This window comes from Protopterus annectens, chromosome 4.part1 (genome assembly GCF_019279795.1).
Source record: "Protopterus annectens isolate FY-2018-M chromosome 4.part1, PAN1.0, whole genome shotgun sequence".
Taxonomy (NCBI): Eukaryota; Metazoa; Chordata; order Ceratodontiformes; family Protopteridae; genus Protopterus; species Protopterus annectens.
Window position 1 is genome coordinate 151,333,693 of NC_056734.1, and position 26,328 is coordinate 151,360,020.

Here is a 26,328-nt window from a genome sequence, read left to right on the forward strand (position 1 = left end):
TTTCATTTCATTTTAGCCGTATACAAGTCTGTCTGTAAGACAGTTGTATATTCTTGGTAAAAAGAACTTTGAATACCCATTGACCTCATATGGAATGATAGGGCACATGTCATTGATGGTATCCCCCCTCCTGCATTCTTTGGTTTAAACCTATCCAGATCAGACTCTGGCACAATATTTGCTGTACTCCACTGTTGGTCAATCATGCGTGATTTTTTTTTGTTATGTTTTTGGAATTAGACATGTGCATCCTCTTGCTTTGGTGAAGATCCCTGCAGAGAGATTCCTAATGTCCCCTTGTCAGGTTTAGAGTATTGTTTTTTAAAATTTTGTCTGTTCCCTTTATTTTGTATGTGCCCTTTGGGGAGGACTGTTGATAGCTGTGTTTCTGTTTTGTTTATAGCAGAACAAATAATATCTCTGCTACAGCTTTTGTTCACAACGATTTCAGCCTACTGGACTTATTCTGGATAATGCTGGGTTTACAACAAACACATCTATTTATCTGGCCAATCAGTGTTCCAATTGCTGAACATTAATCAGATTGCAAATGTAATGTACAATACGGAAGCATGTATTCTTAGCACATTTTCTAAGGGAAACCTCAGAAATACTCAGAAATATAAGAATATTCTCTCCATAGAAAATGTCTCAATATTCTTGTTTAGTCATAAAAATAAGTATGAAGATTTCGTTAGTGACAGCCTGGAAAGCTGAGCTTCTCTGTAATATAAAAACTGCTTGTGTAAAATGGTCTGGAACCCAGAAAGTGCTAGCTTTTTCTGATTTGGGGGAGGAAATTGCTTATGTAAATTTTGTTCCAGGTACAACAATTCTTGAAGCCTTACTTTATGTAAAACACGTATTTAATATAGTACTTCACATTTTACATTGTGGGTTGGTGTTCCACTCATGGCACATATGTTGTGACAAGGTGACACCTCTCTCCTTGTTATCAGATTTTGTTAAAAAATTAAACATTTAAATGACATCACAAGTGGATTATTCTTATACCATAGAGACATGCTCTGTGTTTGTGTATAATACCATCCTCCAATATCTGTTTTTCTTATGTTTTAGGAGTTTTCTTCTATTTTGTTATATTTATGCAAATAATTTTCAGTACATTAACTGGAAAAAATGTGCTGCCTATCATTTACAATGTCAGGTACCATACTAATCTTGTTACTGTAATATCAGCTTATGACAGCGGTAAGGAAAATGGTGATTCCTTAATAAATGTATGGATTTACAATTAATTCACTCATTTATGTGTTCAGTCAGTGTTCAGATAGCAGTATGTTTTTGAAATGGTGGCTAGTGACCTCAAAAAGTCTTATCTACTGTACCTAACAGAGTGACACGTCATACCTCTCAACTGTCCAGAATTTTGCAGAATGTCCAGATTTTTGCCTCATATTTTTGGTCTCCTCATAAAACCTGTGGTTTTCTGACAAATCACTGAGATAATCTGAGAACTGAAGTCACTAAATAATGATGCTCATTTCAGTTTCAGACTTCAAATTTTTCATAAAAAGTATGGTAACCCAAACCTCTTACACTAGCAACTTTCTAAGTTTCTAATACCCCTGTTTTGTCAGGCTTTTTCCAGATGTCTTGCACTAAGAGGTTGAGAGGTATGGGCAGCATAGCAAAACATATTAAATGTGAGTCACCAGCACATATAGCCACTAGTAAGAAAAAATCATTTGAAATGAGGTATATGGAAAAAAGACTGTATATATTGTATTTATTGAGCAAATTGTCTGAGGTACATAGCATTATGTAAACAGCCTTTTAATGAATTATTTATTAATTTTTATAAAACTTAAAAAGAACATATAAATTGGTAGTATGTTTACAAAACTAACTGACAAAAATGACTGCTAGCAGTAAAGGTGTTTTGTGCATTTATTTATATATTTCTTTTTTATTCTTAGGGTCGCCATGTCAAGACCGGACAGCTTGCAGCTATTAAAGTCATGGATGTTACTGGGGTAATTGATAACTTCTTCCTACTTATAAAAATTATTATTCTTTTACATTATTAAAGAAAATAATATATAATTCACAACATTAATAGTATATATATAATATATATATATATATATATATATATATATATAAAATGTGTGTGTGTGTGTGTGTGTGTGTGTGTGTGCGCGCACGCGCGCATTTGTATGTGTTTACAAAATGCCTTGCTGTATATATAATTATTGGTGTGAGTGTTTATGCTTTTATTGCATTGTTATTCATAAAGTGCCTTTTCAAAGTTTTGAAATGTTCAAGCCAGTAAGACTATTGATAGTAATAAGCTCTCTGTACCTGGAAAATGTTGCACTTCTTAACATTTAGTGAGATGTCATCTAGTATTCCATGTTTTCATTTAACCTAAAATGATTTTTGAACACTAAGGTGGTCTTAAGGTGTATGGAGAGTTGTATGAAAGGTTGGACACTAAGGAGGGAGAAAAGCACCTGTACCGATTGGCTAGACAGAGGGACCAAGCTGGAAAAGATGTGCAGCAGGTAAAAGTGATAAAGGATAATGAGGGAAACATACAAGTGAGGAGAGTGTGTTGAGCAGATGGAAAGAGTACTTTGAGAGGCTGATGAATGAAGAGAATGTGAGAAAGAGAATGAGAGGGAGAGAAGGTTGGATGATGTGCAGATAGTGAATCAGGAAGTGCAGTGGATTAGCAAGGAGGAAGTAAGGATAGCTATGAAGTGGATGAAGAATGGAAAGGCCGTTGGTCCAGATGACGTACCTGTGGAAGCATGGAGGTATTTAAGAGAGATGGCAGTGGCATTTTTAACCAGATTGTTTAATGAAATCTTGGAAAGTGAGAAGATGCCTGAGGAGTGGAGAAGAAGTGTTTTGGTACCGATTTTTACGAAATGTCTTTTGAGAAAGCATATGACAGGGTGTCTAGAGAAGAGTTATGGTATAATATGAGGAAGTTGGGAGTGGCAGAGAAGTATGTAAGAGTGGTAAGGGACATATACAAGGGTAGTGTGACAGTGGTAAGGTCTGTGGTAGGAGTGACAGATGCATTTAAGGTAGAGGTGGGATTACATCAAGGATCAGCTCTGAACCCTTTCTGATTTGCAATGGTGATGGATAGGTTGACAGATGAGATCATACAGTAGTCTCCATGAACTATGATGTTTGTGGATGACATTGTGATCTGTAGTGAGAGTAGGGACCAGTTGATGTAGTGAGAGTAGGGACCAGTTGAGGAGACCCTGGAGAGATGGAGATATGCTCTAGAGAGGAGAGGGCTGAAGGTCAGCAGGACTATGACAGAATATATGTGTGTGAATGAGAGGGAGGGCAGAGGAATGGTGAGGATAAAGGAAGTAGAGTTGTTGAAGGTGGATGAGTTTAAATACTTGGGGTCAACAGTTTAGAGTAATGGTGAGTGTGGAAGAGAGGTGAAGAAGAGAGTACAGGCAGGATGGAGAAGAGTATCAGGAGTGATTTGTGACAGACGGGTACCAGTACGAATGAAAGGGAAGGGCTACAAGAGGGTAGTGAGACCAGCTATTTTATATGGGTTAGAGATGGCATTGAGAAAAAGGCAGGAATCAGAGCTGGAGGTGGCAGAGTTAAAAATATTAAGATTTGCACTGGGTGTGATGATGGTGGACAGGATTAGGAATTGGTATATTAGAGGGTCAGCTCAGGTTGGATGGTTTGAAGACAAAGCCAGAGAGGAGAGATTGTGTTGGGTTGGACATGAGCTGAGGAGGGATGCTGGGTATATTGGGAAAAGGATGCTAAGGATGGAGCTGCCATGTAAGAGGAAAAGAGGAAGGCCTAAGATAAGGTTTATGGATATAGTGAGGGAGGACATGCAGGTAGTGGGTGTGACAGAACAAGATGTAGAGGACAGGAAGAAATGGAAACAGATGATCCACTGTGGTGACCCTAATGGGAACAGCCGAAAGAAGAAGAAGATTTTATTTTTTAGCAATAACCCATGCATGGATGTGGGCATCACAGGATTTAGCCAAGGCTGGTGTGATCTTATCATGAGGGTGAAGCCTGAGTGATGAAATGAAGCCAACTGCTTGTAATCCCTGGGATATCTACATCTAGGAGGTGGTGTTTGCTATTTATAATTATATTATTTAAGAAAGAAATTGCCTACCTTTCTTAAATAACATCTTTGTAAAATGGCACCATTGTGTTGCTCCATGTTCTTCCACGTTTGCTGATGTACTGCTCGTGCATATGAGGCCTACATTCCCATGCTTGCAAAGAGAATCAGTGCTGTTCAGGAAAAGCAGTGGAGAACAGTGAATCTCCATTGCTGTTTTTTTTCTACCCCTGCATTTATAGGCTCTTGATGTAATAAACCTAAAACAAAACTCAACATAATGGGGGAACAAAGGTACAAAAATAGGGACAGATTTTATTGATCTTATGAACTTAGAAAGTAATGGGAATAGGAGGCTTTGTGATGGCCTACATTTTTCTGAAGGATATGAAGCATAAAACTCATGTCTGTCATTATTTAAAGAACCTTCTTACCCAGTTTGCACTGATTTGCCAGAAAACTATATTTTATATGAGGAAAAGACCAAACCTATGAGGTGAAAATCTGGACAGTTGAGAAATATGAGAGTCTGCTGAGACTATATGAGGGACAATGCAGAAATACAAGGAAAATCAGGTATGCTTATGCTTCTTTAGGTATGTTTGTGTTTCTTTAGTTTTGCAGAATGCACCTGATTTTTCTTGTATTCTGCTCTGTCCGCTAAGCATATGGCAACCAAATTTTCTGATCGCTCAATGGTGCTTAAGAGGCTAGACTCTTTTCTGTTGGTATATGCTCAGTTTACAATGGGCACACTGGTTGAGCTGTCAAACAACATCCACATTTTTGAATGGCAATGAGCCATTACTGTATAATTTTAATTTAGTTCTTTGTTAACTGAGTAAGTAAAGTCACTGTCAAGTCTTAGATTTACTTCCTACTTTAAAATGCTATCACTTCTTTGACTTCTTTCTCGAGGTAAAGATTGATAGCTGTGTCCCTAATTGACAACGTCTCTGTGCAACATAAATGTTGATATCCAGCAAAACCAGCAAGGTCAACAAATGAATCTGAATTTTAAAGTACTTTTTTTCTCCCTGCTTCATCCCTAGAACCTTCCTACCCAGTACTCCATGTCCACTCTGGGTCTACCAGCTTCTTCACTCTCCCCCATACTTACTGCTATGTAGCTGGGGGTGTTCATGAATTCCAAGGGCATCCTGGGGATCTTGCATATCATTTTCAGCTGGGGGTATTTATCTTGGGCCCACCACTGACTCTCCCTATCCCAGAGCAATGTCAAGGTTATGTCTGAGAGTTGAGAGTGCAATAGGTGCATGTGGCATACTACCTCACCTCTGCAACTGCTCAGCCATGCCCTCCCCTTCCCCTCCTTGGACTACCCCCCTTCAGTGAGATGTCCCCAGCCTCCATCAGAGATCATCACAAGGAATACCTGTATAGCAACCCCCCTCAGGATGAGTACACCCACCCCACCCTTATGAGCCTCTGAACTGTAATCTATTGATTTACTATTCTAGTTATTATACTACTTTAATTTTTTATTAATATTATTATTTTTGTGGATAATTGTAGAGCTTTTCAGCCTGGGTATCTGCTGACAAAGGGCAACAGCTCAGTCAGACTATCTCGGTTAACAAATGTAATATAAATAAATAAATAAAATAAATCATAGATTGAACCTGCATCAGCTGGGCTGTAGTCAGGGCTTTTTTCCTCTATGTCACAAGAGTGGCGACACCTCCTGGGTCTGAATTATACAAAGTATCACTTAAATTAAATGACATATAGATACATAAGACAGAGTATTCATGGGATAATTTGTGGCTTATTAGCCACCTGAATACAGGAAGTACCATCCATTTGAAATAACTGCAGAAGGGGATTCCAAAGAGACATCCCTGTGCACTGTTGTGTCTGTCATTAAAAAGAATTAGATTCAGCGGTGTGGATACACTGAGTACCTCCAAGTAGAAGGATAGAGTTTCTTCTATTAAGAATATGTTTTTCAGAAGGGATGTCAAACATGCTGTCAGTCTAGATTTCTAAGAGACATGTGGCATTGAGAAATCAGTAAAGATATCTACAGATGTTTTAAGTTTCTCCACAAAATTAAGTACCCCCGCTTTACATTATGCAACTGATTAAGAGCCTGCTGAAGTACAACAGGGAAGATATCTCAGTTTGGTAAAAAGAAACAGTAGTGCACAAGTGATAATATAAATATGAGTGCAATGGAGGAGAATATATGATAAACACAAACTGTGGAGCACAGATTATAATGGAAAAATGAGTGCACAAGTAGTTCAACATTCCTGTGGTGCTTAAAGAGTATCTCAGTTTACTGAAAGTCTGTCTACAAAGTGTAGCTGATTCACAACAAAAACTATTTGTTTCCTTGAGCAGTGAGCATTGAGGATGGCTTATACAGCACTTCCTAGAAGGCATATTCAGTTTGATCAGACAGGCTGTGATGTTTAAATTCTATTGTATTAACAGTCATGCTGCTGCATGCTTCACTGTTTTCACCAGCATACAACCATGTTCACTGCTAGGCACTGCTATGGTCCTTAATCTGGCTATCTTCCATCCAGTCCAGATGCATAAATACAGCTCCAGATGTGCAAGATCATGTTTAATCTACCAATGGATTACATGGGTGAAATCTCACACTGATCCTGTATCCATACAGCGAGCAATGGAAACGCTGGTAACAGATTTCCAGACCATGCAGTAGACCTTCAGAGGATTCTACATATCCAGAAGTGGTGAGTTAGTACCTCTGCAATGCTTTCCTGGCCATAATGATTCTCAAACAGCCACAAAGTTCCTCCTTTCCACAAAACATTTTTTTTTCTCTTTCCGCTTACTAGAAGGTGGATTACAGAAAAGTGCAAACCTTTGTGTCACTCTTATTTGGGAGAAAGGTCATAGTTTCTGTTGTTGGTTCGGTGAAATGTATTCTCAATGCATCTATATTCTGGGGCTTCATCTGAATGGTGCGAGCAAAGACTGAAAATGCTTGGTTACTTATTTTTGGTTTCAGGAGACAAGGTTCTGTGGAAGGCCTGAAAATCAGATGTACCACCCAGATAAGATAATGCAAGGTAGAGTTATGAATGAATTTTATGGAAGACAAAAAAACCTGCTTATCAACTCTTTGTGGTCACAAGTAGTATTTATAACCCACTGTTTCATTGTGTATGTATTGTGCCTATATTATTGTATCTTTCTTTAAACAGGAAACAACTTTATTAAATTATCACGTACGACATAGGCAATCATACATATATATAAATGAAAACAAACCATACTGACATAATTTTAGTTCCAAACATTATACATCACAAGCCATATTGACATAATTGTAGTTTCAAACACTATATATCACTTATCTATCCAGTCATTGTCAGTCAGCCATTACATAATTCATTCAAATCCTGCCTTCTTTTAAACGTTGTTTCTCCTCTGCATGTATTGTTCCCACAATTCCCATTTTTCCTTTGTAATTTGTTCCTACCCTTTTCTAAAAATTCCAATTCCAGTTATTTTATTGCTGTTACTATATTCACTACTTCTAGTAAAGTTGGTTTAGACTTTGATTTCCATTTTCTAGTAATTCCTTTTTGGCAGCCACCATAATTAGACGTAGCAAGGCCTTACTATCTCTAGGCAAGTCCAATTCTGTATCATAGCTCAAAAAATCATTTCTTTTGTTAGACCAATTTCCTTACCCAGTATCTTAGACAGAGCAGTCTGCAGGGAATCTTTATAAAGTCTGTCAACTCATTACACTCCCAGAAAATGTGTTTCCAGTTACCTCTTTCTTCCCCATTACTCCAACATTTGCTGTCTACCTCAGGAAAAAATCTTTAGAGTCTGCTTAGGGTATGAAAATACTTATGTAAACACTTCCAAGCAAAGATTCTAGTCTTTGTTGCATACTTGGGAGACATTTATATCCTCCATTGCTTCTTTGTGAATTGCTTATCCAATCTCTCTTCCCAATCCTTTATAACCTCCTCTGATTGATTCTTATAGTAATCGTGCAATATTTTGTATGCCCTACTGATTAATCCCTTTTTTAACAGCAACGTCAGTTCTAGATTCTACTAAAAACTCTGTCAGTGCTAGTCTTTCACTTAGGATGCCCCTATTTATTTCTCTTTGTCTATACATTGATATTGATCCTTGAAAGGGAAGGCAATATATATCGTGCAGTCCAAATACATTTTTGGTCTCTTCCCATTCTGTTACCTTTCCCTCTCTAATTATTTGCTCCCAATACCTTGGTTCTTTTTTCAGTTTTCTCTAATAAATTCTAAACCCATCTTTCCTAGCTGGCTGTATCCCTAATTGCAGTCATCCCTATTGGCAAATCTTCTTTCTTCATTCCCATGTTAGCTTAATTGTTAGCATACTTTCTGCTACTTTATGAATATAATATTCTATATGGTTATTGTTACAACCTTAAAGGATCTGCATCCAAAATCCTTGTCTCTCCTTGTTTCTTGAGCTTCCCCCTGTTTCATTGTCATCCCTTTCAGATTTGAATTAGAGATTTCTGCTTGTGCCGTGTATAGGAGTCTTAACTATATAGCTCTGAAATACCCCTTCAAATTGGGTAATCCCAAACTGCATTGTTCATTTGGAAGACTAAGCTTATCCCACTTGACTCTTGCTGTCTTCCTGTCTCAGATAAAATCCTTCTGCTCTTTATTAATTGTTATCCACAACTTCTCTGGTTGATAAAAATATGCCTGACCTGTGTATAAAACCAGTGGGACTAAAACATTTTAACTGCTTATATCTTTCTGTCGATATCCATGTAGCAGAGCTTCCAATTTCTCAGTTTTTGTTTTATCTTTTGTTTAGTCTCTTCCTACATATCCTTGGTTGCCACACCAGAATCCTTTTTAATTCATACTCCTAAGTACTTAATGTTGTAGATACTGCTGAACCAGTTCTTGTGTGGGTACATAATTTATGTGCGTTTGTTTTAGCTTCATTAATTTTATATCATGAAAAGATCTGTAACTGCCTCAAAATGTTCCACAACATTGGAATGTCTTTTTCTGGTTTTATCAGGTATAAAATATCATTTGCAAATAGAGCTAGCTTTTCTTCACTACCATACCAGTTATATCCTTGAATTTCTGAGTCTCTTATTTTCTTTGACAGTGGTTCTAAATATAGTGCAAATAAGAAAGGGGAAAGAGGACAACCCTGCCTGGTTCCTCTGCTCAAACAGAAATTATTAGAGAGGAAACCACCCACTTTAACTTTCGCCTCCGATCCCTCATATATCCTCCTAATCAACCTTATAATTTTATTAGGCAATGCAAATGCTTCCATTGCTCTGCTCATAAACTCCCAGTTTACTCTGTCAAATGCTTTCCCTGTATCAAGACCCACAAACAACAGTGGTGTTTTCTTACATTTAGCTTCCCCATGATCATCAGTGTTCTGCTAATGTTGTCAAATCTTTGCACCCTTCCACAAAATCACGTTGATACATTTCTATCAATTTTGCCACCAGCTTTGCCATTCTTTTAGTCATTATAGACATAAACACTTTACATTTAGGATTGAAATGGCCCTGTATTAATCTGGATTTGATAGGTATTTACCCTCTTTAGGTATTACAGCCACCACAGCTTTCTTCCAGGAAGTCGGTGCTTCTTCCCCTCTTAAAATACTGTTAAACAAAACCTTCCAGATCTTTATTAGTTTTTCCCTCCTAGCTTCCAGATTACTGCAGGAATACCTTCTACTCCTGAGAATGTTCCTGTAGACTGGTTATACCTCACCATTTTTATCTCATCTCCTTCTATCCTAACCATTAGTAATTGAGCCTCATCTCTCTCTACCTTTGGCATATTTAATTCTTCCATAAACATTTCCATTTGTACCTTTTCTATGTCTCCATAGTTCTCTGCTTTATACAGAATTTCATAAAATTTCCAAAATATTTCTAGTAACCTCTACAGGATCTCTTTGTTATCTTCCTTGTTACAGCTCCCTAAGGTTGGTGACAACCTTTTCTTCTTTCTGTTGCCTGAGTCGTTGCACTAAATGTTTTTGTGTTCTGACATTATTATCCAGAAAGAGTTGCTTACAACTCATGCATATTATTGAGGAAATCCTTTATTTTCTCCTTAGCACTTTGCTATTGCTCTTGTTCTTGTGCTGTGAGATTCCCTGTATTCTGCAATACTTAAACATTTGTTAGTCCCTTTAAAAAATATTTTTGCCTCTTAACCATCTCTCTCTCTCTTTTATTTCCACTCTGTTTTTAAACTCTACTTCAATTTTGTCCCACTCACTAGCTACATTTTTAGTAGAAATTTCTGTCATCTCTAATAACTCCTGAATAATTTACACTACCCACTCCTTCTATTTCTCTCTTTTCAATAGATAGGTGGGAAAGCACCAGTTTCTCATTTTTATTTCATTACCCTGAATTTTTATTTTAGTTATTATTGGTGTGTGATCTGAAATAGTGTGTATCAAAACTTTTAATTAAATGCACATGTTCCTGTGAAATATAAGTTCTGTCTATCCTAACCCAGTTTTTGTGTTTTGGGAAATATGTAAATTCACCCCAAACTCATTCTAATGATTTCACATCTTCCATGCTAAATATTTTCATAAATTTCTTCAAAAATCTACCCTCTTTTTTCTCCCAGAATTTTCTTAAGCTCTATTATAACAGTTTTAGGTGGAATATACATACATGCCAGTGTAATCCTCTTTCCTTGCCAGCAGCCCCTTAGTACTTTAAATCTACTATTATCTTTTTTATCCTCTTTTATCATTATTGGAACTCCTTTTACAATTCATATAAGTACTCCTCTGTTCCTTTGTCCCAAATATTCCATTCTGAAAACCTGTCTTTATCAAATTCACATGTTCAGTTCTTTCAAAATATACCTCCTGTAGCATAACTATTTGCACTATACATTTTAATATAGTCCACTACTCTTTTTCATGTCAGTGAAGCCATTAACATCTAAAGATAATATCAAAAGGTTCATTATGTTAAAAGCTTAATATTCCCACGTTTTATTTGTAACAGCTTTTTTGTTAAGCATCTAGTTCCAGATTTTGCACTCACTAATGTTTAGCACGTTAACTTTTTATACAGTTGTTTCTTGTCATATCCATTTGACCCAGTCACATTTGACCCAGTCACATCTTACAAAACTTTTTGTTTTATTGAAAGCCTTCAAACAAAAAAAAGTACACTACCAATACACCCCAGCAACCTATTCATTTAATATTAGCACACAACACTATGTACATCTTCATATATTGATGTTTTATCTTCCTAATAGGAACAGTTGTCCCAAACTGACAGCCATACTCACAGACTTGGGTTAACCTAAAAGGAAAGTTATCCATGCTAAGGTGCATGGTACAGCCAGTACTTCTACTAAGTGCTGTCTGTTTTTTGTCTTATCTTTATTGCTTTCCCCAGAATAAGAAAATACTTGGATGCTTTCAGAAAACATTACCTCCTAGCCATTGAAAGAGAGCCATTAAAAGAAAGAAGTATTCTGTTTGTATTGCTCTTTATCAGATTGTCTCCATAGAGATGTAAGAACCAGATACAGGGTTGCTAACTATTTGCAAGTCTCGAACCCAGGACCCTGCACACCATAGCCAAAGTGATTTACCACTAAGCCATGTGCATGTCAACTTCTACCAAGTATTTATTTATTTGCTAGAGGAGATCTTTATGATAATCAATGTTCTATTTTATTTGTTTGCTTTTTCTTAAAATGTGTTACTAGATAAAGCCAAGAGCCTTAATCCAGTCAATCCCCTATGCAATTATTATTGTTAGTATTATTATTATTATTATTGTTATCATTGTTATCATTATGTTACATTTTATTACCAGGAAAGTCTGACTGGACACAAATCCTTTTTCAAAGGAGGCCTGGGGGGAAAAGCTCTAAGTTTATGAACAATAGTTATTGCAATAAAAGAAGGATACTCAAAATTCATACACAGACGTTAATATATACAATTTTACAATTTAGGGAAAGTGCTATGATACAGGAAGGGTTACAGTAGGATATAAATTTCATTCATGGAAATAACTATATACAGTTTTTTTAAGGGAAGGTATCTTGATACTGGAAGTGCGACAAGAACAGTCAGTCATATGTATCATAAGTCTGAAAGGTCTAGGACATTCCCTATATTACGTAAGTCAGAGAAACAGTCAAGAGGTCTTGCACAGAATGTGTTGAATACACTGATGAGGTTCTGTGGCCTGCATTGTGGAAATGCTGAATGAGGAAGGAGAAACTAGATAGTTACTGGTTAGTAAGTGTGAAACATGGTTGAGAATAGAGAGGAGAATGATGTCATACTGTAGATTGGTACTAGCCAGGAGTGGCACAAGAGCAGAGCCATGTATCAGCCAGGTGAGCTTGTAAAGTTTTTTTTTTTTGATTTGTGTTATTGAGGTTGTAGCTGTTAAGTTGGTGAGTAAGGAATTCCATCTTCTAGTTATAAAATTTGAGTAGAGGGATTCACCTGCTGTATTATTGGCTTTAGTTATATCCAGAAGGAGCTTATTAATGGAGTGTTATATTCTGTTACTGGTGAAGGGATGAAAGAAGCTTTTTAGAGTAGGGCTTTTTTCAGGGTGATACAGAGTTTTATGGGCTACAGTAAGTTGGTTATAAAGGATGAGATGTGGTAATTCTAACCATTTAAGTTGCTTTAGGGTATACAGTGGTGAGACCTATAAGGAGAGTCTGTGGCAAACCTGGCAATTTTTATTGTAACATGAATTGAGTTTTGCAGTCTCCATTTTTCTTAGATTAGTGTGAACTGAGGAAGCATAGGTAAGTATTGAGAGGATTTATGTGGGTGCTATTGTTTTTTTAGTTGTTCTTGTAAAAAATTGCTTATTTCTGTATAGGATACCCAATTTTTTGTAGACCTTCTTTACAGTGTGAGAGATGTGAACATCAAATTTCATATTACAGTTGAGTTTGACCCCGAGTAGTGTAGTGTGGGTGACAGGTGAGATAATGATGTTATTTTTGTATGTGATGTTGAATGGAGGAGATTGTGGACTGTGTCTAGTTGGGTGGAAGAGCAGGATTTTAGTTGTATTAGGATGCAGAATAAGCTAGGAGTTAGAGAGCCAATATTCAATAGAAAGAAAGGAGGCTTGTGTTAGTGAATGAAGTTCATAAAGGGAAGAAGCAGCACATATTAATGTGGAGGTGTCTATATACTGGATGACAGTAGCATGTAGTGTAGAGGTATGAAGGTTGTTAGTGAAAATAGAGAACAGTAGGGGTCCAAGGATGGAGCCTTATGGAACACCTAGAGTAACTGAAAATTGTGGAGAAAGGTCTTTCTGCCATTGAACTGCTTGCTGTTGACCTGATAGATTTGGAAACAAGCCATAGTAAGTTCATTAAGATTTAGATTGGGGAAAACATTATTTATTTATTTATTTATTTACATTTGTTTACCGGGAAATTCCGACTGGACGCAGGTCCTTTTTCAGCGGATGCCCGGGGAGAAAAGCTCCACATGATGTACATGATAGAGATACAAAGTTGCAGCAGTAGTAAACAACATTACAGGTTGTTGTCTTTAATACAGTAACAAGATATTGATTATCAACAGTATATACAGTAAATGTTGCAAGTTAAGATAGTTTCTTGTCATTTATAATATTAGTAACAAAGTTGTCAGACAAGATGTTAAAGTATGTAAAGACAACTAGCTATTTTTGACTGTGGTTAGTAGTGGCGGTAGTATAGTTTGGTTAAGAGTCTAGGTGGGGGGGGGGGGTTAAGGGTGTGGGTGTTAGTCTGGATTAGAACAAGGACAAAGCCAGTGGAAATTTAAGTGGAATTTGAGTGCAGTCTTGAAAAGGCTGCTGGAAGGTAGAGTAGTTATAGAGGGTGGAAGATTGTTCCAAGGTTTAGATATGGTACATGAAAATATGGCTTCTCCTGCTGAGTGATTGAGTTTGATAACAGTGAGTTGATTTTTGTTGCTTGATCTTAGGGGCCTAGTGGGGTGATAGGGTTGGAGAAGGGTTTGAAGGGAAGGGATGTTAAGGGGGTGGTTAATAAGTTTATGAGCTAGGGTGAGTTGATTAAAGTGAAGGAGTTGTGGGAGTTCTAGCCAGTTTAGTTCTTTAAGGGAGATACAGTTAATGAGTTTCTTGTGTGCAACTGTATCAAATGTCTTAGAGAGGTCCAGAAAGATTGTGATACAAAATTTCCATTGTTTCTGTAGTCATTTACTGTGTCGGTGAATGACATTAGGGCAGTGGTGGTACTATGAAAAGACCAAAATCCATATTGTGTATTAGACAGAAGTTTGTGAGTATTTAGGTGTTCCATGATTTGGGTTTGTATGCACCTCTGTGGAATTTTAGATAGAGGGAAGGAATGGTGATGGGGCTTTAATTTGTCAGCTCTTCTGAATTACCTCCTTTGTGGAGTTGGAAGTATATGGGACATTTTCCAGATATCAGGAACTAGATTTTTGGATATAGATCTGTTAATAAGAATGACTGTTGGGTAGGCTATTGCGTCAGTAGCAATCCTCAGCAAATCAGATGGTAGTTTATCTGCAGCTAATGTTGGGGGTTTTATATTTTTTTAGAAATGTTTTAATCATGCCCATAGGAAAAGGTTGTAGGGTGAAGCTGTTATAGTTATTGTTTGGTATAGTTGGTTCTTTAGAAATGGGGGATGGTTGAGGGCTGTTTAGGACAAGAACAGATTCCGTGAAATGTTTGATGAATTGTGTGGCTATATTTTCTGAGGAGTGTATTGTGGTTGGGGAGGGTGTACCAGCTTTACCAGGTAGTAGAATGTTGTTAATGGCTGACCAGAATTTTTGAGAATTGTTTAGATGCTTCTTTTGTATACTGTGAAAGTAGCTGATCTTTTCTAATTTGACAAATTTCTTTGCTTTATTTCTTAGCTCTATATAATTTAGAGGCTTCAGATCTAGTTTTATGCCACTGGTCCCAAATTTTGTCTCTAGCTTTCAGTAATGATCTTGTTCCTTTGCACAGCCATGGTGCAAACTTGGATTTAATTCTGATGGTTTTGGGAGGGGCCTGTGAATTCAGAATGTCTAGAAAGGTAGAGCTAAAGGAATTAACTGCTTCATTAAGGCTGAGGTCTTAAACTGGTTCCCCATTACAACTTTTTAGAGTAGTAATAAAGTAAGTGGGGTTAAAGTTTCTTTTATTTCTTATTACCTGATAGGCTGTAGGTTTAGCCAGATATGTATGTTGTTTTAGCATAAAGGTTGCTAGGTGGTTGCTCAGGCTGTCAGGTAGGCAGCCAAGATGACAGGATTGAGCTGGTCTATTTATCAGTATACAGTCCAGAACTGTCTCTTGGATAATTTATTGATTCTATGGGGTGATTGGATTATCTAATTATATCCATGGTGGTTGATGTAGTTGGTGGGATTGCTTGAGTTACGAGTCCCCCATAATGAATGTTTCATGAGAGAATGCACACAAGAGTGAGAAAAAAGCACATAATGTTTTTCTTTTATCATGCTCTTTTGAACAGATTTTGTTTTGACATTGTAGTGCCTAATTTTCTTAAAAATGAACAAGGAGAAAGAGAAAAGAAGGAGAAACATGTGGCACCTGTGTAGTATCCCCATTACACTTAAATATAACTGAGAAAACTTTACTTTGAGGAATACAGATGTCATGTGCTATACAAATATTACTGTTAAAAACAAATGTTTGTTTTACTTACAGTTAACTCTTTATTTCCTCTTCCCTCTCCTAAGTGTTTTCCAAACATTAATGGCATGAAGTAAGGCATATGCTTTAGAGTCCCCTACAAATTTATGAAAGTCAAAAAAGTCCAATATTTCCAGATTTTCTTGTTCTGACATGTTTCACAAATATAATTAATGCTTTCTAATCCCACATTTATTTGTCAATTTCTGAGTTGCTGGTTTTATTTCTGTTTATCTCCATCTCCCAAATCCAGTCACTACTTCCTTTCCAACGTACTGTCGGTTCTTCTAGTCAACTTTTGTTCTTTTTGTCTCAAGCATTTTTTATTGAAACACTGGAAACGGTTTCACTGGCACAGTCTCTCTGTGGCCTTTATTACCAAAAAAAAACAAGGAAAATCTCCGTCTGTTTCACAGCTCACATTTTGTTGGACAAACTTTTGTATTTCCTCCTTAGCATGTTCTGTATCAAAAAAATTTTTTTGCCCCTCCAGGAAAGAATATTCTGAAGATAGTTGAGTACAGCAGTTTGAATCTCATGCCTGCTTCTCAACATTCCCTGATTGGTGGAATAAATGTACAGCTCTTCTGCCTGGTTTACAGTGAGTAATAATTATCCATAAACACTGTACTGTCTCCCACTTTTTGTACTTTGTCCTTCTGCCACAGTTTTGTCAGAATTAAACTCCTGATAATAGGATTGCATCTTAATATTAAAGGTCTAGGTTGCTTTCTCATGACCATGTTTGGAGTATACACATGATGTGCCCTTTCAATTAACAACTCCTGCTGTGGAATACCAGTCGAGTAGCGTATTTGTGCTTTCATAAAATTAATACAGTCTGTTCTATCTAGCTTCTCTGGTACAGCAGAACATTTCAAGTTTTCCCTACATGGTCTGTCATCTAATTATGTTATTTTTTGAAACATCTCTTCTTGAGCAGTCTCATATTCAACCAGCCTTTGCCTCAATTCAGCCTCAAAATTTTGCAGTTTTATCACCTCATCTGAATATCTGTTTAAATCTTCTTCCATTTTATGCAGCCCTTTGTTACTTGATACACACCATCAGTGTTTCTTGTATTTTAATCAGCCCTGAGTATGTCTGAGTTATTTTTTCCTCTAGGTTACTGGATGTGATGTCTTGCACCAAAGCTGGAGCTTGAACTGCTTTTTACTGAACAGCTGCAGAAATTTTACCAGTCAGTGTTTTTTGTCACCTTTTGTGATTGATTTTCTTTCGGGTTCTCTGAATTTCTTTTTTTGCTGGCATCCAGGCAGTGCACTTACTAGCCAGTTACTGAAATTTACCCCAAAAATGAGTTCACTTGTTCTCTCTGAGTTTCTGTTTTTACACTGGGAGAGCTGAAAGTAAGCTGTTACGCAATGTGCAGCCATCTTGGAAGTCACATATATTATAGTATCTTGAGACCCTCTCCAAGTTTCATAGTAGGCAATTTAACTCAAATAGTATGCATTTTTACACCACCATGCTTTCACTTTACTGCTTAAAGCACATGTAATAAAAATATTTGTCTTTCATAAAGCACAAAGGCTGCATTCATAAATTAATTCATGTGTTAAATTTGTCAGGAAAATATATACATTTAATACTTTTTTGAGATGCTTTCAGTTAATAATTCTCTAACTAAAATGACAAAACATATTTAGTTTGTTAAATGTCAGCAATAATTCCTTCCTTTTAGTCTCATACATAGAGAGTGTTAAGGGTTTCCTTGCCTGTGTATAGACTGTGCTTCAGGCTGCCATCCTTCAGGATCCCTGTCTTTCTCTGATTTTGGGCATGCCCTTTACTGAATATCAGGCTACCAACTGTTTAACCCCCCCCCCCCCCCGGGGCAGGCTGTAGCATGAGTTACAAGCTCCCAGCTGTAAAACTCTCTTGGCCAGGCCCTTGTCTTGGTATCAGGCTCCCACACAATAGCTCCTCTGCACCAGATCCTGCCTGCATTTCTGCAAAAACCCTCTGCTGAGAGAGGCAAACATACTTTCAAAACTGCTTAACATATAACATCCGAGTGACGCCTCCAGGTGCAACTGCAGCTAACTCTTACTGATGCCTCTAGGCGTGAAACATTGCTTGTTCTTACCTCCATTGGTAATTCCAAAACCATGCTATGTACAAGGTTTTAGAAGATTTCATCTTAAAGCTTACACAATAACAAACTCAACTGCATTAATATTTTACCTCTCTCTAGTGCAGGTAAATAGATATTAACTTTTGCTTTTATGATATTAATTTGTATAAATATATTTTCTAAACATCTCAACAACCAAGTAACACTGACAGAACTCCTTAGCCTTATATGATATCTCTCAGCTAGATGAATAAAATGCTGCTAGTATGTGTGTAACTTGAGTGGTTGCTGAGATATTGCAAGTAGTTTACAAAATATTACAAATGTAATAGTTATTGTGTTTACTGTTATAAAATTCAGTTTAATACCTAGAACCTAAGAAATTACCACGATAAAAATAGTTTGCGCTGAAAAGTTTGCCATTTATACCTCTTTTATAACCCTGTGGTTCAGTTGATATGAACATCTGTTTGAAATGAGAGGACATAAGTTGATTCTGTCAAAAGGTTTAGGCTACGCCCATTGGAAGTTATAATGCAAACTTCCTGAGCTCCATTAGGTCAGATGTCAAAACGTTCTTAAATTTTTGAGAAACAGCTATTGTACACACTCTCTGACACTTCTCTTTTGTATGAATATTTCAAACATCTTGTGATTTAACTTCTCAGCTTGCTTATCAGCAGCACCTCTTGCTCCTTAGCTTGTTAAAATGTTTTCTGTAACCTTTTGAATATCTCAGATTTCTCCTTTTAAAAGAGGTGAAGTTTCTATGATACCCTGCTGGATTCATTATCAGAGTCAAACCACTTTCTCAAACTATAAATGTTGTATTTTTATAATGTAATGCAATATTTAGTGAGATTTTTAGTTAACATGGAGTCAGATGGCATTTCCTGCCATATTCATTTATCAGTTTACTCTGTTACCTGATTGTTTCCAGCCCCCTCATAAGAGCAACTAACAGGGTCTTTACCCGTTTTGCTCCCCACCCTGCCCCCTATTCTCTCCCACCCCCAGTGGTCCTACCTTTATTACACTCACAAACCCCTCCCATCTTTCCAATAGCCAACCACGGCATTAAACCCAACACTACCTCCTCCATCTTCCCACTGCTATCACTCCTCCTCAGCTAGCATGTATAAGCATACCTTACCTATGCTCACTGCATGCACTCTCCTTGCATATCTTACATCCTACCAAAACTCCATCATTCCCCCACTCAACCACTACCACTGTACTACTACTCACACCACCAGTCATGTCTCCCCTCCCACCAACTCAAGAACCATCCCTATGCACCCCCCCACATATTCTAGCAACTATATTACTTAAACATAAAGCATCCCTACAACTTAACATAGTAACTTTCCCCCATACCTATTACCCACAGAGCACAATCATAAAGTTTCCCTAATAAACAAACACATTCAAAAACTGAGAAAACTAATAACCTCGTGCATATCAAAACTAGCCCTAAGTGGAGACATCCACCCCAACCCTGGCCCTAACATCTCCAACCCCAATACTCATAATCAGACTAGAAACCACAAGTTCTCCCATATCACAGCCAATAGAAAGCCAAGTGACTTCCTTCGACTAAGCCTAAATATTAGAAGTATATCCAACAAAGTCCATGAACTCCATGCCACCATAGACTTGTACTCCCCAGATGTAGTCATCCTGACAGAAACCTGGCCAAAACCTCACATTACCAGTGAGCAAATCCTCCCTACCGGTTACGGCATACTAAGAGTAGACCGGCTAAAGAAGAAAGGAGGTGGTGTAGCTATAATATTTAAACAGCATCAAAACATCCAGATCTTAAAATCATCAGCTCCACAAATAGGCAATGAAGAAATAATATATACCAACCTCAAAATAAACCAAAACAAAACCATCAACATAATTAGATGCTACTTCCCACCTGGCCAAAACATCCCACCACTAGAAAACCTCCTCAGCTGGTCTACCCACCATCTCCCCCAAGAAACTATAATTTTAGGTGATTTCAATATTGACTGGCAATCCTGTTCTGGCAACCGTCCAACCCATCATGTAAACCTTCATGGCTTCGCCCAATTAGTCCAGTCACCAACCAGGATAAATAAAAACTCCAACAAGCACACTACCCTGGATTGGATACTAGTCAGTAAGAGCCCTCAGTCATATATAACAGGCTGCTTATCAGATAGCCTCAGTGATCACTCCTCAACATTCCTACTCAAAAAATACCTGTACCAAGCTAAACCTGTCATCTACCATCAAATACATAAAAAAATAAATTTTAACCCACTCACATTCATCTCATCCCTCAAAGAATGTAACTGGCATCCTCTAAAGTACCTCAGTCTTGATGACGCAGTTGAATTTTTTTAGTACTACCTTCCTGAGCATCCTTAATTACCATGCCCCCATAAGACTTTCCAGAACCAAAGCACAACCCTCCCCATGGCTACAGAAAACCACTAAGTCAGAAATGAAAAACAGGGATAAAGCCTGGGAGCACTGGCGCAAAACCAAAACCCCCTCAACTAGACTGAAATTCGTAGAACTACGCAATAGAGTCAAAAAGCTAATAAAACAGGACAAATTCCAATACTACCAGTCTGCCCTAGACTCCTCCCAACACAGCCCAAAACAATTGTGGTCCTCCATAAACTTCATCCTCCACCCAGGTAAAGTCAGTACCCCTCCTCCTAACATCCTTCACTCCTCCAAAAATATTGCTACTTCATTCAACACACACGTCACACAAACCGTACTATCACTACATAAACAACACAACTCCCATATCCTCCGACCCACACCTTCAACTAGTAATCTCCCCACTGCCTTCTCTTTTTCTCCTGTACCTACCTCCAACATAAAAAAAACTCTTAACTAAGCTTAAGCCCACCAAATTAGCAGCAGACAGCCTCCCAAGTGAATACCTACAAATTGCAGCTGAAGCTCAGTATCCATCTTGATTAACTGATCTCTTGTCAGAAAGTTACGTTCCCACACTATGGAAAGTATCACATATAATTCCCCTCCACAAAGGTGGCCCCTCCACAGAACTAACCAGTTACCGCCCCATAGCTATTCTCTCTCCACTCTCAGGTCTCAGACTACCTCCTTACTAACAACCTCCTTTCCAATACTCAGCATGGTTAACGACCAAACCATAGCACCACCACTGCCTTACTCTCCGTTACTAACATTATCCTTCAGCATAAAAACAATGGCTATCTCTCCTCTGCTACTTTCCTAGACCTGTCTAAAGCATTTGACATGGTCCCACACAAACAACTCATCTCTGTCCTCAATAACCTATCCTTCTTTCAATCAGTCACCAACTGGTTTCAGAGTTACCTGTCTGACCGCCAACAATCTGTTGTATGGCAGAATGACATATCTCCCCAACTACCTGTCTCTATAAGGGTTCCCCAAGGATCCATCCTTGGACCCCTACTCTTCTCTATTTTCACCAATAATCTAGCCTCTGCCACCAAACATGGCACACTCATACAATACGCAGATGACTCAACCATCATCTGCTCAGCCCAGTCCCTACCCAAACTGCAAAAAGTCACACAGAAAGCCTTTTCCTCTGTTGAAAATTGGTTATCCAATGCCCAGTTAATACTCAACCCAAACAAAACTAATCTACTCATCTTCCAACCCACCAAACATACTCAAAACAACTCTAACTTTAACATCACAGCAAAAGACAACACCACTATACACCCAACAGAACACACCAAATTGCTAGGAGTGGAAGTAGACAATAAACTAAACTTTAACATTTACATATCCATGACCATAAAAAAAGTCCACAAAAAACTAGGAGCATTATACAGAAATAAGCAACTTCTCACCAAAGTAGCAAATTCCCACCTTATCTCTACCCTACTTTATGCCTCTCCAATATATACCAACCTAAGGCAATGTGATCTAAACAAGCTAGAGACCTGCTACAACAAAATAGCCAAATTCACCATAGGGGCATCCTACCATAGTCACCACTGTCTCTCACTTGCTGAACTGGGCTGGCTTGAAGTCCCTCACCTCCTTCAATGGTATCAACTCACACTTGCCCACAAACTAGTAAACCATCCACTAAATGTCCCATCCGTCCAGAATCTACTCCAACCCTATCGCACCACCAGACCACTAAGATCCAGCAACAAAAATCATTTGCAGATCACTAAAGCCAATAACTCTGCTGGTGAAGCACTATTCTCTTGAGCCATAGCCAAATTATGGAACTCCCTCCCACCCACAATTACCTCCGTACCATCATGCATCCACTTCAAAACTTTACTAAAAGCGCACCTAAAAACATACTGGCTATGCCCTTGCAACTCCCACTCTAATATCACCCACCCCATCCAACCACTACCTTTCTTTCCACCCCACTAACTACCTTGATTATAGCAAGCTCGGATGCTCATAAGCCTACTACTTATTATACAGCAGGAACTTCTTATTGTAACAATTGTTAATGTCTGTTATGTACTTCGCAGATAAAGATTCTATTCGTTTACTGATGTACTATGTTTTTCATCTGTAACTATGTTTGTAATTGTTAATTGCTATGTTAATCAAATTGTTAATCGCTATGTAAATCCAATGTAACTACTGTCTGTATATTTTAACTGTGGAGCTTTTCTCCACGGGCCTCCTCTGAAAATAGACCTACGTCCAGTCGGACACTCTTGGTCAACAAATGTAAATAAATAATTAAATAAATAATAAATAAAATACTTTGTCCTTAAAACTTTTTAAGCATTTAACAGACATAAGAATTTCAGACTGATGTTTAATTTGTCTGTTAAAATCAGGAAACGTGTCCAGTTCTACATTCAAGTTTTGTATGTTTTTTCTAAAACAACCTGTAGCCCAGACTCCTTAGTATATTCATTTACGCTTGCTGCCTAGGCATGCTATGCATGCACGCTGTTGAACTAACGCTTTATCAAGTGTGAAGTGCTGTGTTAAAGCTTCAGTGATCTGTTCCATTATGCATAAGTTTTCAGGAGCAGTATCAAATGTATTTGGACCCTCAGCATCACTTTTCTGTATGTTAGTAGCACCTTCAGATATACACAGATGTCTGTCAGTACCCTACTTGGTTTTGTTTTGTTTTTCCACATCCACTACACTTACTGTTTTAGCTTTGTTAATTTAACACATGCACAGTCAGTGACATACTTTTGAATTAGTGGGTTCATGTAAATAGATTGACAACTCTTTGACCTAGTGGTCCATCAGAAAAAACAACTTTTGATAAACTTTAGGTGTACGTTATTTTACCAGACAGGGACAAGTCCCCCTGCACCCCCATGTGGATGGGCACTACAGCCCCCAAACTTCTATATACCTAATATGAGGTCATTCAACAGTGGTGAAAAAAGAAAACTCATTTGCTGGCGAAAGTTGTTTTGGCCATTTTTGTTCAGTGGATCGGCAGTCGCTTAAACATATAAATGAGAACCCTTAATGTAGCTGAATTTCATTATTGTTGACAGCTGTTTTGTTGCTATACTGTAGTTGACAAAAACAATGATCAGTAATTGTTTCAGACTGCAGTAATAATGAGGCCCTTTCACCATTATGGTGAGTTCTTGGAATTGGTATAATTATTTAGCGGGGTTGGGGGGGGGCTTGCCACCTGCAAAAAACACATTTCTGGTTTGCATGCTCTAAGGTAATGTCTTGGAACATATGCAGTTTGCTGTCAGTATTGTTTTTGATTAAACTGTGTGGATTTTTGACTGTTTCTATTATGGTTTTCAAATGTTTTTAATTAAGTCATACACCCAGTTTCACACATACACATTCTCACACATGTGCGTTCGCACACACACACACACACACACACACACACACACACACACACACACACACACACACACACACACACACACACACACACACACACACACACACACATACACAGGGTTTCACTTCACTCTGTTGAAATATCACTACATCAAGAAAGAGAAGAGGTTGAAAAATTCATCATGAACAGTCTTTGTCAAGTGCTGAAGATGTCAGAAGACAAAACATCAGGTGTGTTTGAATAAAAAAAGTGTGGGCTTGGGATTTCATTCAGGAACTTCCAGATATGCCATTGGTTTTGCATTATATGGTGGGAGGGTGTGTATGACTGTTTGTGGGTTAATGTTAGAGTAAGGACTAGGGAAGGACATAGATTTAATTTTGTATGCATGTGCTGTTGTATATTGTGTATAGCTGGGTGTCTTGTTACATTGTAGTTATGTGGAAAGGGTCTTTCTAAGGTAAAGTGTAGGATTGTGGTTAGGGACAGGTTAGGGTTGACACACACATTAGCAAAATGGTACAGCAGGGTGAAGCCTCATTGCCCATAATTACTAATGCATGCTAACCCTATCTCCAGCCCTAGTTCTTACTTTAGAAAAGCTCTGTCTGTAACACTGCAACTGTTCAAATAAAGTATGCCTGAATTTATTTGTAGGGTTTGGTTAACTGATCACTAAAGAAAATTATTTTCCTTCTGTATTTTTTTTATGTTTTATTTTTTCAGTAAGTTGCTTTTCAAAATACCACCATTGATCAACCATGATTCAATGCTTGCACATTTCAATAATACAGCACATATTAATACATACATAGACACACACACACACACACACACACACACACACACACACACACACACACACACACTGAATATACATTTGACTAGGGCTCACTGCATTGAATCCAAACCATAAGATCAAGATCATCAAAAGTAAAATAAGACACAAAGAATATATACCCCTCACTTCTGCACCTCTAAATATAACATGGTCTCCTGAACTACAGCCAGCAGTGTACCACAATCTTGGTATATAAAATAAAGAGAAAATAAAGGAAAACCACATTCCTGGGGAGTAAGCCCCCTTCACCTCATGGGTGTAGGGGCTGTACCCACACTCATGCAGGTTTAAATGTATGTACTCAGAGACTGAACAATAGTGAGTTAAGGAACAACATTATATTTTGCTCTGTATTGCAGTCTTCTCCTGTTGTAACTTTCATTTCAGTGAAACAGTGATCTGGGTAAGTAAGACATAAGCAATTGGCAAAAAGAGTATCATGCATATATATGAATATTATGTATGGGTGTAATTTACTACATTAAATTGGATGCTTGTTGATGGAGTGAATCACTATAAAATGTGGTTGAGCGTTCTGCCTATAATAAGTTTTATATTTCATTTGAACAGAATATCCATTGTAAGTTAAGTCTGGTTTGGGAAATGAATGCCAAAACTTGCTGTTAAGAAGGTTTTGACATTAGGGGGTGGGATTGTTTGTGCAAGTTTAGGTGGGAAAGGGTAAGGTTAAGTCGGGGCATAGTTATTGTGCAGGTGTGTGCGTGTGTGTGTGTGTGTGTGTGTGTGTGTGTGTGTGCGTGTGTGTGTGTGTGTGTGTGTGTGTGTGTGTGTGTGTGTGTGTGTGTGTGTGTGTGTGTGTGTCCAAACTGTCTAGATTAATGGTAGTGTTATAGAAAGGGTTTTTGCAAAGTAAGAGGCAGGGTATGGGTTAGGGTTAGCAGGTATTAGTAATGTGGTGCAGGGGGTAAATATCCCTTCTTCAAACATTTTCTCGTTGATATTTGCAGATCTAAGCAGTACTGTCATGTTCTGTTCATTGCATGCAATGTACCTTTTTACAATCACTAATTAAGCGGGTATCCTCACTGTAATAGTAGCACATTTGTGATTGTTCTCAGTAATGAACAATTAGTTTATTTTTCCATGAGTTAGAAAAACACTAAAAAAATGCAGTAGTTTGTTTTCAGATATATGTAAAGAGGTCCAAAGTGCTCAAGCACCAATCCATCGCTTTCTTTTTTCCAAATCTTTGAGTAAAATGTTTGACAAAGCATTTTAAAATATTCAAGTAACCTTTTTCATTGGCAGATGTAAAGTGCGCTACCAGTTTCCATTTACTTTACAAATTCATATTTAGAAATATTTAGTCATTTCAGGGATGTTGTTCTTTAGTTTTAGCTATCAAAAAGTGTCTGACAAGCAGAATTTTCAAAACCCACGCTTTTTTTTCAATTTTAACAGCCAAGGGTGAATATTTCTTCAAAGGAAAACACTTTTCTACATCTGCATGTCATAATATAACTCAATTATCTTCTGGTTTGTTTTCATTTGTCATTTTAGCAAAGGTAACATTATCTGTTTTTTTCCGGAAGCAATTGCAGTAACCACAATTTTAGAATTAGCGTTTCCTTCCACAGTACCACTTACCATAATACTCTCTTTCCATATTAGCAGTTATAACCCTGATCCTCCCCAATCTGACAAAGAGTATGGTTATTTTATCTGCACATCAACTTTTTTCCACAATACATCAAAGCTCCCAAGTCATATATAA

At 37.7% G+C, this 26,328-nt stretch overlaps 1 protein-coding gene across 8 annotated transcripts in view; it reads left to right on the forward strand.

The window, feature by feature from the left end:
• TNIK (TRAF2 and NCK interacting kinase) overlaps window positions 1-26,328 on the forward strand; it is a 1,728,926-nt gene that overhangs the window by 832,359 nt on the left and 870,239 nt on the right. For all 8 annotated transcript variants that reach the window (XM_044070048.1, XM_044070049.1, XM_044070051.1 and 5 more), the window contains exon 3: window positions 1,941-1,997. In XM_044070048.1, the coding sequence (XP_043925983.1) occupies window positions 1,941-1,997 (57 nt within the window). The remainder of the gene's footprint in view (window positions 1-1,940; window positions 1,998-26,328) is intronic.